The sequence below is a fragment of the Caloenas nicobarica genome, chromosome 23 (genome assembly GCF_036013445.1).
Source record: "Caloenas nicobarica isolate bCalNic1 chromosome 23, bCalNic1.hap1, whole genome shotgun sequence".
Taxonomy (NCBI): Eukaryota; Metazoa; Chordata; class Aves; order Columbiformes; family Columbidae; genus Caloenas; species Caloenas nicobarica.
In genome coordinates this window covers 5,909,125-5,928,032 of record NC_088267.1, presented here as the reverse complement: position 1 = coordinate 5,928,032, position 18,908 = coordinate 5,909,125, and the positions used below count along the sequence as shown (strand labels likewise).

Sequence of the window (18,908 nt, the reverse complement as noted above, 5' to 3'; positions counted from 1 at the left end):
TTGTCCTCTAACAAAGCAGGTTTGCTAAAAGAAACCTCCTACAAAAGAAAGAAGGCGACTTTCTCCAGCTCACTTTTCCAGCAAAAGACCAAAGATCAGATGCTCTTTTAAAGCTCAGCTACACTCGCACCAAAGTCTCATTCTCAAAAGAAAAGGGGATGCAAACCATTTTGAAAGAGAGACTTCAGTTCTGAGCATTTTCACCCTTCATCTTGTTCTACTACATCCCCAAACTGAACTTCCTTTCAGTTAAGTCACCTTTACGAGGAAGAACGATCTGCAAATACTGCAGCCCTATGTATTTAAGGGAGAATACATTATCTGTATAGATGAACAGGGCAGTGCTGCAGCCACCTTTAATGATCTTTCTTTCTTTCTTTCTTTCCATTACCTGCACAAGCAACATTATTTTACATGTATCAGAAAACCTCATACACAACCGCCGCTCAAACTCGTTACTCAAAGGGACAAGCTTTGATGCCTTTATTCATAGAATGATTCTATGATTTATTTGCGTTTGGGAACTTGACCTCTTGGCAGTCACAGGTACCGTCAGACAGCGGATTGCAGAAGCGGCCCTTAAATCAGCATAAAGAGCACAATGCCCAGTCAGACAACAAATATATCTAACAGCTTTACTGGGGGAATCCGATTTATAAGCAAGTTCGTGGCTCTCATGGCATTCTGGTGAGCCACATGCACCTACTCTGAAATGTGCAATTAAAAAAAGAAAAAAAAAAAAATCAACCACAGAAAACAGTTGCAAAGTTCAGCGCTGAATTCCAGCTCCCTTTCCCACAGCTGCTCATCGAGGCCGTAAAAGGAAGAAGTTCATTACACCGGACAAGTAACGCCGTGGTTCAGACAAATGCAGCTGGACGGCTGTCTGGCAGATTTATGGGCTTTACCACACACGCCGCGTCTTTTAAATCACCCATGTAACAAACACCGCAAAGCGAAAACAACTGAAGGGATCTCAAAGTTCAACAGATTTCACCTATGAATATTAAAAATTCCCTAAGCATGTCACCAATTATGTATTCCAACACACTGCTTGTCCAAGCTTTACGCTCTTTCTTTTTGAACGCTGAATATAGATGAAAAAGCCTCCAAAAATGGCACATTTTCGGTGATGTGTGTGTTCAGTATTACCCTAATGCTGGGTTACATAATCCCAGAATGTCAGGGATTGGAAGGACCCTCGAAAGCTCATCCACTGCAATCCCCCGCCGGAGCAGGAACACCCAGATGAGGTTACACAGAAGGTGTCCAGGCGGGTTGGAATGTCTGCAGAGGAGACTCCACAACCTCCCTGGGCAGCCTGGGCCAGGCTCCGGCACCCTCACCGGGAACAAGTTTCTTCTCATATTCAAGTGGAACCTCCTGTGTGTTCCAGTTTGCACCCATTGCCCCTTGTCCTACCATTGGTTGTCACCCAGAAGAGCCTGGTTCCATCCTCCTGACACTCATCCTTTATATTATTTATAAACATTGATGAGGTCACCCCTCAGTCTCCTCTTCTCCAGCTCAGAGCCCCAGCTCCTCAGCCTTTCCTCACACGGGAGATGCTCCACTCCCTTCAGCATCTTTGTGGCTGCGCTGGACTCTCTCCAGCAGTTCCCTGTCCTGCTGGAGCTGAGGGGCCCAGAACTGGACACAACATTCCAGATGAGGTCTCCCCAGGGCAGAGGGGGAGCAGAAACAGCTTTGACACCCAGATCCGATACGGAGACGGGACTTTACCAAAAGGCGAATCTCCTTCCTCACCTGTTCTGGATGGAGTTGGCAGCAGCGTGCATGGCGGCAGCGGCCGCTTCTTGTGCTTTGCGGTTCATGCCGCCTGGGGGGGGACACATCCCCGTCCCCACCTGCGGGGGCATGTTGGCCATGTTGGGGCCGTAGGGTCTGTTCCCCATGGCGCCGTGGCTCATCCTCCCGGGAGGAAGGCCGCTGTAGGGTGGCACGCCGCTCTGCCCGTGCATCTGGCTCCCAGCACCCATGGGGTTCATGCTACCCCCAATTCCTGGGCTGGGGTAGTTGGCGTTGGACATCGCGTTGTAGTTTGGCTGCCTTGGATAACCTCCTGAGGAGATAAAAAAAAGGAGAGGGGAATACAACATAGTTCAACTAGTTTATGAATCACCATAAAAATCTTCTATCAGCAAATATTTAAAGATCACTAACAGAGATGAGGGGGAGTGCTAACACCTCAACAAAAAGTCAAAGTACTTGGATAAAAGCCACATAAAATGTGTTTTGACGTAGCCAAGTAACAACATCGATTCAAAAGCTGCCTGAAACTCTCCCAAACCTCAGCCTAGCGGAGTGAGCTAAATGGTCCAGGATAGGAGGTAAAAACTCACTTAACCCTTTCCAAAACATTTTCTTCCTCTCCAAGGAGAACTGACCTTTCTCTATTATACAGGATGCATAACCTACATCTTTTTAAATGAGGAAGGATCCTACATTTATAACTAGCCCTGAAAGCAACATATTTCATGGATCTCAACATGAACAAAGCACAGCTCCTTCCAGCTCGTAAGCAGCACGCTGGTTTGTATTATCCAGACATTCAGAGGGGAAAAATAAAACCAGTTCTCAAAGCCGAGATGTTACAATAGAGAGAGCCCTCGTGTATTTGCTGAGCTCAGTTCCCACCCCAGGGAACTCACCTTGAGGTCCATACTGCCCACCCTGGGGTCCGTAGCTGCCCATGGAGTTCTGCTGGTACGGCCCCATCCCGGCGTGCATCTGTCCTCCGGACGACTGGCGGGGAGATAAGGCTGAGCCGGGCTGGGGTGAGCTGTACTGGGGCATCTGGGGGTTCCTCTGCATGTAACCTGGTCACCCAGTGAGCGGAGAAGACAATTATTAGTGCAAAGTATCCAGAGGTACCACTAGACACACGTGTTCTTGGGTAAGAGCAACCCCCCAGATCCACAAACAAAATCCTTCCAGCAACAGCCTAGACAGATTTTACAGCGGTTGCTATTAAGGAGCCTGTGTTATCTGCTAAGGTAACAGATCCAATTTCCTGTTTTAACCAGAAAACAAAACAAAACAAAACACAACTTGGTGTCACAGGAGTAGACAGTACAAATCCTAGGAGCTTCTTGTTGGTTTTTGTTTGCTTGTTTTTGTTTTCTCAGGGTGAAAATTGTATTCCTTCAGCCATGAGAGCTGAAATTCTACATGCATCTTCCCTCACACCAACCTTATTCTCTTAGATGCAAAAGGCACGCAATATAGTTGCGAGCACCCCTCGTTTTGAAGTTTGAGGTCATGGGCCTTGGGCAAGCAACATTCAGAGGGAAGCGTGTCAAAAGCCAGAGAAAACATCTTACGAGCCAAACTACTCGCTTGGACGGAACATTGAGAGGCCAAACAACCAGCAACAGTTGAATTTACTGGAAGGTACCTGAACACTTGCAGCTTATAAACCTGGGGCAGCTTTTAAATGCTATTTCGCCATAGAAACCATGTAATCAGGCCAGGTAATTTCTATTGACGCATCTAGCTTTACAATTGAATGTTTTAACTCATGTCACACACCTCGATCTTGCGCTATGCTCGACTGGTTCATGGAAGGATGCATGATACTGTCCGACTGGCCACTGGGCGGTCGGGGCGGCATCTGATTGCCTAAAACCACAAAAAGGAAAGTGGTTAATCACCAAAATTGCAGACCACAAAACCCAGGGTACAAGAGTATTAAACACCAGAACTACAAACAGCTTGAGGAGAAGAGCATGTTTAACCGCAGCGAAGAAAAACAAAAGCAAGATCAGTCACATAAACCCGGCGAAATGACACTTGCTGGTTTACCAGCCATCCCACCCATCTTACTGCAGCCTTGAAAAGTTAGAGTCATTTTAAAGGAAACAAATGAGCTCACAAGACCTCAATAACCACACAGCGCCGACACTGGCCAATTCCTCTACCACTGGCCGTTTTAATTCCCCCTCCAGCGGCACGAGGCAGCCCCAGCGAGAGATCGACACGAGCAGCGTTACCTGGAACTGCGGCGGGGGAGAGCGGACCAGAGCGGGACTGAGCAACGCTCGCGGGAGATCCGACTGGGGATGGGGAGGGTCCTCTGATGCCTGGCAGGTGAGGAGAGGTATGTGGAGAGAAAGGAGACTGAGCTGGGTTACTCTGCTCTCCTTGACTGCTGGAAATCCCTGACGTGCTCACTCCAGGACTCAGGGCTCCTTCTGTACCCATGGGGAGATCATCTATTGAACCAGACAGGTCCTGCAATACACAGAGAAACACGTCAGGCAAAAATAAAAAGACACGGGGCCGTTCTCTCACATACCGCTAAGGAAGAGTGCATTTCTCCCTCAGGCACACTACAAATAGAAATCAATGACCTCGGTTCAAGTTATTGTCAGGAACGAAGGCTGTTGCAGACTGAGGTATCTGCCAAATGTGTCTTATCCCGCTGCCTGTCTCTGAACCCAAGAGTTCCCCAGCTGGTTTGCTCAGTGCTTGCTGATGGTCCAAACAACGGGCTAATTCTCCTACTTGCTGCTTTTAATTCAGTTTAGAGGCGAGGACTTAAAGAACGCATCGACAACACACGTAAAACTGCAAACAGAGGAGACAGTCCATGCGATCGCGGCTTGGAAGAGAAACGTGGCTCAGCCTCTGAAAGACAGAAAACTCCTGCCTCACCATAATTAATTCATAAACCTCATACGAGCTGGGAAACTACTCACTTGAGATGGATAAAAACAAACTAGAGATTTAAAAGAAAACCATAAAATACTCTTCAGGGTTCCCACTTCCCTTTCTTCAAAGATAGCGAAAATTAGCAGTTACAGTATCAGCCTGCGAAGTTCAGCTTTTCTTGAAGGCAAGGCTGGAAAACACCCTTCCTACTGCACGTATCCACCCTGAACAAGAAAAGCACGAAAAGCCTCCGAAAGTTGAAACCTCCAGTTGCCACAGTAGCGACTGCAAAGTAACAGCACCAAAAATCAGCTGGCAAGTCTGAGAACTGGGGATGCTTCCAAGAAGATGATGCGCAGATCCAACGTTCACAACTGCCCGAGCTGCTTGATAATCAGGTGCATCAATTATTCAGGCTTGGCCCAGAGTAAATGAGTAGCAGTCCAAGACAGGGTGAGCGGTGGCACATTTGAACAGAAAGCTGGGAAGTTATAACTTGTAAAAATCTCTGCCAGAGATTCGAAGGATCACGGCAGGGGAAGAAGCGTCAGAGCAAAGCTCACCAGGGCTTCATCCCTCCTTTGCAAGTCTTTCGAGCGACCAAACCTGGCTCAGGAGTGTCTGGAACTGAGCCCCAAAGGCGTTTCAGACCAACTCCCTCTGCACAGAATTCAGCTGAACGGTGTGAACAGAGCCAGCCCCATTTAAAACACCGCACAGAAAGGCCGAGCCAACTGATAAATAACTTGGACGCCCTGGTCTCATTCACACTGACTGGAATATGCCCCGTTTAGCAGCAGTTTGGGTAACGTATTCCCAGCTCTGTGCAGTGCAGGAGGACCTCAGACACAGGATACCGCAAACTTATCAACTTAAGAGCTTCAACAACACTTAAACAACTCCTGTCTGTCAGGTAATGTGAGAAAAGGCTCTGACGAAACGTCCCCACCATCTAAGTTGGAGAATAGTACGTCACCGCATCCCAGGACGCAGAAAACTGGAGTTACAGAAGAATAAAAACCGAGCCAGGGGATCCCCAACCAGCTCCTCACACTTGTTGGATGGACAGTGACGTTCAGAAGGACAAAAAGGGAGAGCTGGGCCTGACATTCAGTTGTCTGCTGCAGCAGGGCGACCTGGTCTGTTTTAACAGCGGAATGTGATCAAAACGCTTCTAACGAATGCTGGCAAATGCCCAGTTTGAGCTGAAAACACCAGTCACTTGGTGGGACGACTTAGTGCATGGCGTGTCCTTCCTCCCTGTCCGTTACTGCTTCTGTCTGAGAGCATCTCCCGCATAGCAGCCTCAGAGGTGCATTGCTTACTGCTGCAGTATAATCTTCCTGAGAAAAAAAACAGCTTTGTTTTATTTCAATGAAGGCTAAAAAATGGCAGAAAAAGCCTAAAAATAGTGTCTAAGAGCTCTTGCCATTTTCACTACCTGCTTATTGTACCATCAAAAGTATTATTACTCCTTTATGCCGCTACGCGGGTTTTTTTGCCCCCGGATAACTTCGACAAACCCACATTCCTCCTGTGGAAACCATCTGAAGTGGGAGGAAAGAGATGGTATTTCCAAAATTGTGCATTAAAAAGCGTCAACCAACACAAACAATCAAAAGCAGAACGCTCCTCTCCAAGACTCACTAATTTCGGCCACACATCTCGATCCGCTGCTAAGTCAGTGAAGGGATCAGAATGTCCAGAAGTCAATTCAGTCCAGCCTAAAACTGGCTGGAAATACTGCTATTTCCCTTAAGTACACTAAGGTTCTTTTAGTCTGAATCACCAAATGCATCCGAACAGTGTTTTCCTCATCACCGAAACGAAGCTGGAGGCCAAAACCTTGTGCAGCTTTAAAATCCCCAGCAGCACGAGCTCAGAGCAGCGAAACCTTCACAGCGGAGGGGCAGAGCCTACAGCTGCTTAAATGAGAGATTTTTAGGCTCAAATGAAAAAAAAAAAAACAACGCACACATTATAATGTAGAATGGAGACAAAACAGCAGCACGGAAGGACAGATACAGAGCAAGTGTGCAAGGTGAGATGTGAAAACCTCCTTCCGCTATCAGCGGAAGCGACAGGCTTCTCCGAGAGGTAAAAAAGGAGGTTTTGCCTCCAGGATCTGAGGAGGTCACTGTCTGCTACACGGTACGAGCACCATTCATACACGAACGGAGCCAACTAAGAGGCTACGAGTTGGTAACGTCAGGCACAAAAATATCTGCAAGACATAAAAAGAAGCAATGTTAAAAACTGTTTGAAAATTAACTCCTTAAGTAACTAGATAACAATCTTTAAAGCTGATGTCTTCGACCTTGCCTATGCATCAAAGCTTAACCTAAGTACTGCAAGTCATTTAAAAACATTCCATTTTAATTAAGCGGGTTAATACAGGGTTGCTTTCGACATGCGAGCGAGGGCCCCTCTGCATTGCTAACATACCATCACAGACCTCACGTCGGAAAAACTGCCTTCGAGCTCTAAGGATCATCTCAGATCGTGAGCTGAAATGAGTGAAAAGTGAATTACACATCAACCTTTCTCGGGTGTTGGACATGAACTGAAACAGGACCATAAAAAAATCAAGTCACTCATAAAGTGACTTTCACCTCTAAAGGTCTCTAAGTTGTATGAAATCCGACGATAAGCCGTTTCCCAGCACGGCAGCGTTTTCTGAGCCTGGTCCCCAGCAGGACGAGGTTTCTCAGGAGCAAAACCCCTGCGAGGGGAAGGGGAGAAGCAGGGACCGAACACTAAAGCGCCCACAGCTCTTCGGTAAGGAGCTGTTTTCCACCTACAGAGTTATCTTCTCGGGATGCCAACCATCCAGGCACAGAGCGTTGGTTTTTTTAACTAAACCTACAGGACACCATCCAGCTCGGATATTGCATCTACTCAAGCGCACCAAAAACTAAGGGGAAAAAAAAAAAATCTCAATCTCTCTATGGACCGTTTTAAGGATGGAGGGAGCAGAGATGCCTTAAAAAAAAAAAAAATAAAGGAAACCTCACTGAATAATGGAGCTCTGCAGCCGTGAGGGCGTTCCGGATGAAGGCCAAGAGGAGGGGGCCAGGGAGGTGGTTTTGCCTCCCACGGAGCATCGGGACACGACCTGGGAACACACGGCAGCCCCAGGAACGGGCTCCCCCGTCCCCTCCTCCCGCAGCCGACGGGAGCTGAGGATCCGCAGCGGTAACTCTGCCAACTCGAAGGAAACGTCAGGGGCTGGAGAATTTCCTCACGTGTTTCCAATGTGTTCTTTCTTTTTTTTTTTAAATGCATTTTATTGCTCATCTGCCATGCAGATCAAAAAACGCTGGAGGGATTCCAACTATTTCGCACAGAATCTCACACTCCAGGCTGGCTGCAGCCCCAAAGCCGGAGTTTTCTTCACTTGAAATACTGCCCGGTGTTATTTTGGGATGTGACCCGATAGCGGAAAGCCCACGGGGACCCCGCCACGATAACCGTTCCAGCTGCGATCGGCTGCCCGGTCCTCGCCGGTGCCAGCGTGGGTTTGTCGGTGCTGCTGACAAACCGGGACTCGGCAGCTCACACCTTCTTGTCACACCACAACAAACCTGAAATCGCACAATCTGGTACCCGACGGAGCGGGCAGGGGCATTCGTCTCTCGCAGGGAAAGGGTTGCAAGTCCTGGCACGACCGGCACACGGGAGCCAGTTAGTTCACGCTGGAAACAGCAAAGGTTTCTTTGAGATGAAAAGAGGAGCCACCATTTCGCTGTATCTGATACAGCGCTCGTTTGTTAAACAAACACCAAGATGAAACAACAAGAAATACTTTAAGATCAAGGTAACGAAATCCCAGAGGAGAAAAGATTCAAAGCTCCGCACGGGCCCGTCCCACCGAGCTGGAAGAGCAGGAGGACCAACCAGAACGCAAACGGGTGTCCCCATGGGGACCGTCCCGTCCCCTGCAAATCCTGGGAGTAAATGTGTACGGAGAGCACGGGGAGAGGGAAGGAGCGACTGTCGGGGTGGTGGGCACTGCCACATCACCAGACAGCGCTCAAGGAGATTATGACCTGGAGACGGGCGCCTGGTGAAGCTTATAAATGCCGTAAGGGCAGCTGTCTGCATAAAGATGCTACGAGCAGGACCAGGGAACAACGGCTACGTTTATTCCCCAATTCTTTCTGAAAGGCAAAAAGCCTCTTCACTGCTTTTAACTGAAATATCTGCTTTCTATTAGAATCTCATTTTCTCTGCAGTTTCTTCTTTGGTCATTCAAGAACCACCAATGCTTAAAAATCACAAGCTTGTCCTTTCCTTCCCCTTTATTTCCACCCCCAAGACACCTCGGTCCTCTCTATCGCAAAATTGACACGGCTGATGGGCAAACTAGGACCTATCTCCCTGCTATTTGGGGAGAAACTGAAAGACTCGTTCCTCCTTCTGTGGTACAGACCACGGAATCTTGCATCTGGTGCTTCACAAAGCGGCCTGGAGACCTGACCATGCTCCATTTACACCAGGCTTACAGAACTGCTTTCCCTGTAGAAACCAGAAGCTGGAGCTGAGCAACACAAGCTACAGTAGAAATCCAGTTGAAAATGTGCTGTTCCAAAGGCAAAGTAGCTTTCCAGGTCCTGTCCCATCCCCAAAACACACAGGTTGTCCCAGGAGAAACCACCATTTGCCTCCCTCTGCTCTTCTACCATCAGTTATTGTGCAGCTGACACCAAGTCCATCTTTACAGCACCAAAAGCACCTTCCAGACGAGCATCATTCTTGGTGCACGTAGGGGCTGGATGAGAGGCAAAGGAGGCAGGATGCGAGCGGGATGTCTCCAATAAAACCTCCCTCCACATCTAGAACATTTCTGGAATGTAAAGCAAGTGGAAGATCCTGTTAACGCTCTGCTCCCATGTGCTCTGCACCCTCTCATACTTTGGGAGGAGTGGGGTAAAAAAAAAAAAAACAACCAACAAAAAATAAATCTTTTTAAGCTGCCATTTTACCTGTTATTGATTCATTGTATGTGTGAGAAACATGTTCATCCACATTCCCAGGCTACCCAAGATGACTAAAGACAAATATAACCAAAGCCTAGCAACACAAGCTGGTTTCTTCTTGACCACATACAGCTTTCCCCCAATGCCATGTGGCTCTTACCTCTCAGTCTCTGAGACACTGCAAAGTTTGGTTTAACAGGGCAAGATCCCTTTCTCCTGGCATCAGAAACAGGGAATGCCCAGAAAGGAGATCAGTGTCACACTGGCACGAGCTGCACAATACGCTTCTACGTTTCATTAAAGCTTTTTAAGTTCATGGCCTCGCCTCTTCTATCCCCCTTCAAAATGGGACAAGATCTGTCATCAGAAGGAACAAAGAGATTTAACGATGCAATGAAATCACAGTGTTTGGCCACTTGGATACGTCCCTGGAGGCTCAACCTCTGATCTGAGCAAGGACCACACGTGAGCAACCAGAAACTGGACAGGTCTCGGGTTCTGCAGCCAGCTCTTGTGGAGGAAAACCGAGGTTCCTGGTTACAAGACTAAGCATAAGGACATTCAGGACCTCTGAAGTGCCACTTACTCACCCAAGCAGCCCTTCGGTAAAGGAAATCAGCACTAGACTTTTCCTACTTCAAGGGAAAACCACCTGCCCACTGAAACAAGTATCAGGAAGGCAACACCATCTCGGCTTCAGCCTCTGCTACGTGGAATCCATATTCCCTTCCTTTACGAGGAGTTTAAGCTCCTCTCGGGCATCAGCGCTGACAACAGCAAACCTAAGATGGGGACTAGAATGTGCAAGAGAGATTCGTGCAGTTTCCTTGCTCAAAAAGCAGCTGAAAAGCTCATTCTTGCCGTCTGGCTTTAGAGGAGCTGGTAGGAGCTGCCGGCTGTAGCTGCACTGCAGGAAAAGAGCGTTGGGAAGGAGGCTGTGGGAGGAGGGGCTCGGTGTCTCACCAGGAATTTCACTCCGATTGCAAAAATAAGCTGCGGTTCTAATCCACCTCGGTAAATCTAGGTGAGTCCGGTTGTTTGGTTGAAGGCAGGTACAAAATAAAGAGAGGACGACAGACGGAAGCGCCGCTGGCTTTACTACATTCCTGCAACGGGAGACCGTGCAGAACAGCCAGCGCTGCTACCGCAGCAGCCATTGATTTTTCAGAGGTCGATACTCCACTCCCACAGATCCACTCGGCAGGAGCTTTAATCACATCTACTGCTCCTACCCCTGTGCCACCCCCTTTTTCTTCCCCCTCCAAATAAAATTAACAAAAAGGGAGACTGGGGGACAAAGGGGTTTTTCTCCCCCTCCAACCACTGAGCAAACACAAATTTCATATTCTCGGTCTTTGGAGAGATTCGAAGGCTGTAGTTGCAGCACCAAGTATAGAAGGAGCAATATGATTCATCCACCCAACAAGATGTTGCTGAAGGGAAAACCCCCGGCCTGGAAGGGCAGCGTTCCCACCGGGAGCTCTTCTGAGGACCCTGGGAAACACAGCAGCAAAACTCTCCGGCAAAAAAAATAAAGAGAGTTTCCATTTAACCCTTTGAAAGCCGCTTGACTTCTATAAAGTACTGCCAGGTTTATCTAAACGTTGATACAACATGAAGCGTTCCAAGCAAACGCTCCCGTTTCGCTTGAGTCGTGTCACCTGGGTTGACACAGAAGTGCCACCCGGCAGCGCTGTCACACAAAAGGACAAAACCTCCAGCGTCAACAGCCACACGCTGGCCCTGAAACAAGCTGCGGGAAAAACACGTGGAGGACGCCGGGCGCAACGAGCAGCAGCATCGCAGCAGCGTCTGAGGATGCTCTCGGCAACACTGATTTTTCGGAGGGTGTTGGGGATGCGTGGAGAAAGAGACCTACATGTCGATCACATCCGTGAGCAAGGCCGATCCCACCCAGGCCTTGGGAAAGTGAGAAACCAGCCCAGGTCTCACATGACTGACCACAAACCCTTTAAATAAAGAGCTTTCTTCATCTTCTAGAGGTTTTTCAGTACTCTGCTTCAGTCTGAAGACCGACCCCAGATCACATAAATCGCTCCATTAGCGGTAGTTGTCCCTCCCATCGCCGGCCGGGAGGATCTTCCAGCTCCCTCGGGACAGCACTTTCCAGCCTTCAATGTGTTCCATTTAGACTCCGAAGCATTTAGTCACTCAGTATGTGATGGCGCCACCACGCCAACTGCACGAGTTCAGGTGGGCAAAGAAATGCAGCAAAGGCAGGAGTTTGAAATAATTAAAAAATTTTAAAAGCCCCCCGTTCAGGCCAATACTTTGGATTTTAAGACAATTCAGCTTTTAGTATGATCAGCCTCTTTGAAACAATTAAGAGTGACAGAATCAATTCCTAAAGAAGTGGAAGGAAAGAAGATTTTAGGAGAGAAGATTTCTAAGGCATCAGGTATTTGCAAGGCTGATGAACCTGGCAGTCGCCTTGCTGGAAAAAGCTGCTGCAGACACAGCTGAAATCCAGCAGCTCCTTCCCAAGGTCCCTGGTACCTGTGGGGACACGAGGGGCCAGGCTGAGCCCCCAACACGGCCAGCTGGCGCATCGCTAGAGAAACCACCTGCAGGCAGGAACTGTCTGCGATGCTGCACCCGGGAACCGCGGAGCTGGACGGGACAAAGAAACCGGACAGACGTTTGGAAAGAACCACGGAAACTCTGCTCTCGCCCTGGCTCAGAGCGGCGAGCGTGCACGGGAAGAGGCAGCAGAACCATGGAAACCTGGCCCAGGCAGACGCTGACGTGCGCCCGGCGCTACCTGCAGGGTCAGGGTGCCAGAACAGTCCACTCCTAGAGATGTCACTTCTCGTCACTTCAGGAAATCCAACTTTGTTTGGTAAATAAAGGTTACTACTCTTCTGGGTAAGACTCGATTCAAAATTGTAATAAAAACCAATTCTACAGCTCCTCCTCCAATTATCAGGACTTGTTTGAAATGACCTTGTACACCCAAAGGTGTCGGCGGCCAGGAGCGGAGCAGCCGAGCCCTGGGCCCCTGCCATGCCCCACATTTCAGCACCATGTGGAAAGTTTTCTCCGCGGCATTTCTGACCGTGCACGTCTCTGAGACAAGTCAATCCAGCACGCCGAAAGGACGCCAGCAGGAAAACAATTCCTGTAAAGCGAGAGCTCAGGTGTGGCAGCGTTTAAAACGCGTGCAGGGCTGTCGGCCAACGTTAAACACCTTCGTTTATCCCCGCGACCGCTCCGCGCAGCAGAGGAAGGTCAGACCAAGGCAGGCTCTCCCTTGCATGGTGTGGGACCTCAGGCAGGGGGAGGTTTTGATGGAAAGGGAGGAGGACGAGGCTGCTCCGTCCCACGTCAGACTGACAAGAGGCTTCCGCACATTTAAAGAGTCTCCAATGACACCGAGTCAGCAGCAGAGAGGAAGCAAAAAACCGATTTCCCTGCGTTACAAAAAGTGTGTTTCACAGCAGAGGGTCACGTCACACAGCGTGCAGCTCAGCAGTGACATCCGAGGAGCAGCCCCACGTTTCCATCCGCGGCAGCGCCGGGGATGCGTGCGACAGAGCACGGACTATTGTTTGGGATCTAAGAGCAGAAATTGGTCATCCTACAGCAATTTCCTGATTAAACACTGACCTGCCTGGTCACTCTGGCCTGGCCTGAGAGAACGAGAGCCCGTCCCTCTCACCCACCTCCCCGCGGGGTCACCCTCTCCTCTTTCGCTTGGGTCCCTGAGCGAAAATGTTCCTAATAAAACACAAGGCCAGCGGTTCGGGGAATCTGTGCGAGGCGTGCGGGCAGGAAGCAGAGCTGAGCCGCTCGTGACCAGAATAGAAACAGGAAACGAGCCCGGCACTGAGCAGAGCCGCACCAGTGGCTCCCAACAGCAGCAGCTCAAAAAGGACGTTTACTGGTGGCGGAGCCTCCACGCAGCGCGGTGTGGGGACAGAATCACAGTGTCAGGGGTTGGAAGGGACCTCCAAAGCTCACCCAGTGCAACACCCCGCCGGAGCAGGAACACCCAGATGAGGTTACACAGAAGGTGTCCAGGCGGGTTGGAATGTCTGCAGAGGAGGAGACTCCACAACCTCCCTGGGCAGCCTGGGCCAGGCTCTGGCACCCTCACCGGGAACAAGTTTCTTCTCGTCTTTAAGTGGAACCTCCTGTGTTCCAGTTTGTCCCCATTGCCCCTTGTCCTGTCACTGGTTGTCACCCAGAAGAGCCTGGCTCCATCCTCCTGACACTCCTCCTTTCCATGTTGATCACCGTGAATGAGTCACCCCTCAGTCTCCTCTTCTCCAGCTCAGAGCCCCAGCTCCTCAGCCTTTCCTCACACGGGAGATGCTCCACTCCCTCCAGCATCTTCGTGGCTGCGCTGGACTCTCTCCAGCAGTTCCCTGTCCTGCTGGAGCTGAGGGGCCCAGAACTGGACACAACATTCCAGATGAGGTCTCCCCAGGGCAGAGCAGAGGGGCAGGAGAACCTCTCTGACCTACTGACCACCCCCTTCCAATCCCCCCAGGTCCCATTGCCCTTCCTGGCCACAAGGGCCCAGTGCTGGCTCATGGTCACCCTGCTGTCCCCAGGACCCCCAGCTCCCTTTCCCCTACACTGCTCTCCAACAGGTCATTCCCCAACTTACACTGGAACCTGCGGTTGTTCCTGCCCAGATGCAACACTCTACCCTTGCCCTTGTTCTATTTCATTAAATTTTTCCCCACCCAACTCTCCGGCCTGTCCAGGTCTCTGGATGGCAGCACAGCCTCCCAGTGTCAGCCCCCGCTCCCAGTTTGGCATCAGCGGGGTGGGATGCAGCGGTGGGGGATGCAGTGAGGCCTGGGGAGGTTCCTCGCGAGGAGCGGGTGGGATCCACTTGGTTGGAACGCGGAGGAAGGGGTGGGAGGAAGAGAAATTGCCACATGGACAGACAGCTGAGTGAGCCTGAAGAGCAGCTCACAGGCGCGAAACGTGTCGCTGAAGCGGCTGGAAGATCAGGGTCGGTTTGTGAGTGCTGCTCAACGCTCTGCAGAGGTGTTAGAGGTTATTAGTAAAATTAAAAAAAAAAATTTTAAAAAGGCACAGCCTTCTCAATAAACCACGCAAAAATGATGGCTGCAGTCGCACCAAGAAAAGCTCGGGTGCAGGAGCCTTGGTCAGAAAAAAACACTTCCAACTCCCTGTATTGCCATAACTTGGGACAGAAGCCTTCGTATCGGCATCAACTGGAGCATGCCGATCTCTCTATACCGTGTTTCGGGTACTGCACTCTGGGGCCAGGCCCTGGGGTGTTTATCTGCACATCCAGTGTGCTGCCCGGGCACCCAGCGCAACCGCCCTGCTTTGAAATGCATCTGCACTCATCCCTCTCTTAAGACAAGCTCAAAAGGCCAAATACAAACCAAACAGAAGCAGAAAGTCCCACATGGGGAAAAAAAAAAAAAAAGAAAAAAGGCCTGAAGTGACCAGCAAATTCAACTCTAAAAGGTTCTTTTCCCCTCCTCCAAAAGAAATGGTCAAAATGATTAATTTTGAGCTCAAAGAATTTGTAAGAAAACATTCATTTCCTGGGCTGCATCTCCCTCCCCATCCACGGCAGCTTTGAGATTTTTTTGCTGCAGTTCAGCCTGTTGCGTTGACTATTTCCAGGTCAGGGGACGCAGCTGACAGAGCTCAACCTTATTCCACTTCAAGTGCCTGCAGAGTACAAGTTGCAATGACCACTTGGTACGAACGGAAAATCCAAATGGTGCTTCCCCAACAACCTCCACAGTGTCCAAATTCAGAAACTACTTAACTTCAGAAAGGGAGAGGTAACCAAACGAATGCTCCATATACTCACAGCAGGGTTCTTGCCGCACAAGCCAGAACTCTGCAGCCTCATTTCTCACCCCTCTCCACAAAACTTCATTTTGCTAAATCCATCCTGCAGAGATCCGAGCCCAGAATGCACATTCGGAAGTTAAATATGGATCAGGAATTTGGTTTGGGTTGGTTCTATTCCTTCTGCCACTGACAAGACACTTTTCAGACCTGAAGTCAGAGATGAATCAACGCAAAATGAAGTTGAATAAGCAGAACGGTATTCCAATAGCGCAAAATACTGAGATTGAAACAATTCCCACCCCCCCGCCCGGCAAGACAGAAACAAGTTGCCCACAAAAGGGACGGAGTTACTCCCTCAGGCCACGCAGCACATTGACCAAAACAAATGCATTGACCAAAACAAACTACGGCCGTTCTGGGGTGGGAATTCTGAAACCTCTGTCCAAGCTGCCCCAGTTTTGCTACATCACGTATTTGCTGCAACAAAAACCCAAAGGCAATCTCGCTATTTCAGGACCTCGCAATCCTTCCTCAAGTCCCAGCGCACGCAGAATCTTTCCCATGGAAGCACCACATGGAAGCATCACCTCTCGCAAAAGTTCTGGTTTCCACAGAGAGGAAAACTTCACTGGAGAAATCCCAGAAGGTCCAGTGAAAAGCAAATACAAGCCAGTCTATACTGCTATCAAATCAGTCTTGCTTATAAATGGCTTTTGGGGCCGACCTAGAAGCCCTCATCCATCTCAAAGATATCAGGAACTTGCAGTCAACTCCTTCACACAGTCCATAAAACAGAGACTGAGGCAAAAGAACAATCTGTTGCATGTTTCATAACGAGATACAAAATTCCTCCCAAGAAACCTAGAAGTCCACAGAACTTTGCAGCAGAACTGATCTGCAATCCAACCCCAAACGGGTGTCCTAGCACCCTCTTTCCTCCCCCGGTACTCGCTACCAGCACCTTCCACATCTAAGCAGAAGGTAATTAATAGCTGGAAATATGTGACTCCTAGAGACCCAGAACCCAAACCTCAAAAGGCGAAGACACCAAATAAACTGGATAAGACTTGCTAGGAAGAATTCTTTTGCTAAGGAGAAGAGAGTCAGGAATCTCCTGGGAGAAACAGATTTATACTGAGGATGACTATTCCTCTATTACACCCAGAGACAAAAGACGGCACTTCACTTCTCCCATACACAATAGCAATCACAGTTTAGTTTCACTGCAATCCTGACAGAGCCTCCCTGGGGAAACCGCAGATTCTTCAGAGAAATTCTCACCTACGGGAAAGAGAGGACCAGCCGGGACACTCGCGGGGACGCGTTACTCTGTAAAATGCATCGGTGAGTTCAAGTTAGCAGCAGCATTCTCCCCCAAAATGCAGCAAATATAATTTTCAGAAAGGGAACAAGAAATCAGGAAATACGTAATTAAACTGGAACAGCACCAGTAGAAATGGAAGACCAGACATTTTGCTACTTACAGACAACGCGCTAGAGAAGTCAGTAATTTGACTCTTCTGCTGTTAAAAGTCTGAGTATGGGAACATCGTCAGGAAAAATTTAGTGACACAAGAATGTTTATCAGGAAGGGATCTTGAAGACCCCCACGCAGAATGATCAACGTGACATTTCTCAGACAGACCCTGACAAAGCCAGCAAGAGCTCGTGGAGTGGAACAACTTGACAACGTCACCATCCAGGAGATCGGCACCTCCTGAAATGGTGATAGGATCAAAGAAGTACTTCCCCCTTTATTGCTTTGAATTCTAGCATTAGTGTTGATGTACAATATTAATGTGTAAAGGCCAAAGATTCGTAAAGGCACTGGGTACATAAATTTCACACTTCGTAAGTACCTAAAAAAGCAGCAACCTCCTTTTCCTGCTGGAGCTGATCTACGTTTAATTAAAGCTGATGCACGGCACGATTTGCCCCGATTCCAAGATACTCAGTGAGCCGTTCCACGAAACCCACCGAGGCTCGGAAAAGGGCTCAGAACTCCACAAAAAAAATTAAAAGCCCACAAAACTAACTAAGCTTCTGTAAGTCATACATAACGGCAAAACAGGGATCCAGGAATCCTCCTGAGCAGGATAAAACTTTCTAAAGCAGACAGACTGAGCAATAGAAGGAAGATAAAAAGAAATTGATAGCACCCTTCCACACAGATCTTTTGTTTCCAAGCACTCCCAGGCCAAACTTTGTGCAAGAGATTGATCACCGAAATGAAGAGTCGGCTTCCAACACCTCCGAGGTTCTCCCCATCAACCCTTCCAGCATCACTCTCTGCTGCATTTCTCAATTTATAGACACGGGCGCTGGTCCTGTCCTACCAGATCCTAACTAGAGGACAAAGAACGATCGAACACCTACAAGAATAAGGTTGAGTTTCTGCAGGGGGGTCTCCTTTTTTTGAAGTTTTGCTTACCGAGGAAAAGAAGGTCCAAAAGTACAACAAGCTAAAGACTGCTGGATGTCTTAAATGCAAATTATTTGATGATAAAGTCAGGTAAACAAGGTGTTTCAAACAGAACTGAGCTTTATAGCTGGCCTATTCTAACAGCTATTTTTTTGCACCCTGGATTTCTCTCTCTAAAGTACCTGATCAAAATTGGTGGACATTTAAAATTTTCAAACGGGATCATATTCCCTTATTTCTAGAGATCTGGCGATCTTTTCTTCAGCTGCTTGGGGAAGAAGGAAAACTCGCAAAGGGCCCAATATACATTTAACCGCAAGGTATAAAATAAACTCCTGCTTGGTGCCGAGAAGGAGCCACTTGTGCTAAGCAGAGCAGCTAATTCCTATAATCTGAGTCAGAGGGCGCCGATTGGGAGGATTCACGGAGCTCTACCAACAACGCGACTCAACACGACTTCCCACCGTTCCGAGCCAGAGCAATTTCTTCAATTACTTCAGTGGCTTCACTTTTCCTACGTTCTTCGCCAAAAGATGGGTCACATGGAAGAACTTGTGGAGAAGCAGAGTGGAAAGAAACATGCTATTTAAAAGGATTTTTTCCCCAGGCCTCAGAACAAATTAAATCTTTGTAATCAGTGTCCAAACGGCAGGGAAAAAAAAATAAAAGAAAGAAAAAAAGAAACAACCCACAACTACTCCTGTTAGGTGGTCAGAACTAGAATCACTTTGTGTTTTGGGTGACAATTTGTACCCACAATCCATAGGAATTATTTCAAGGGGCTCATAACAAAGCCGTTCTCGTTGCTGAGAGCAAAAATAACTTTGTTCTCTACGCAGCTCACCCTCCTCTGACCAACCCAACTGCAGCTTCGAAAACTGACTCAGCCAGTGGCTGAATAAAAAAATAAAAGCTCCTTCACTTCCTACTGGTTACAATGGAAGTAATCGGCAAAAATCAGAACTCCGCAGCTCAGGACTTGCCCTCCAATTCAGAGGCACAGACCAACTTGTGCAAAC

The 18,908-nt window shown here is 48.7% G+C and overlaps 1 protein-coding gene across 4 annotated transcripts in view; it reads right to left on the bottom strand.

The window, feature by feature from the left end:
• The window catches only part of ARID1A (AT-rich interaction domain 1A), a 56,905-nt gene that overhangs the window by 11,340 nt on the left and 26,657 nt on the right, over positions 1-18,908 (bottom strand). For all 4 annotated transcript variants that reach the window (XM_065650324.1, XM_065650323.1, XM_065650321.1 and 1 more), the window contains 4 exons: positions 4,014-4,254; positions 3,553-3,642; positions 2,673-2,840; positions 1,768-2,083 (listed from right to left, as the gene is read on the bottom strand). In XM_065650324.1, coding sequence (XP_065506396.1) covers positions 1,768-2,083; positions 2,673-2,840; positions 3,553-3,642; positions 4,014-4,254 — 815 coding nt within the window. The remainder of the gene's footprint in view (positions 1-1,767; positions 2,084-2,672; positions 2,841-3,552; positions 3,643-4,013; positions 4,255-18,908) is intronic.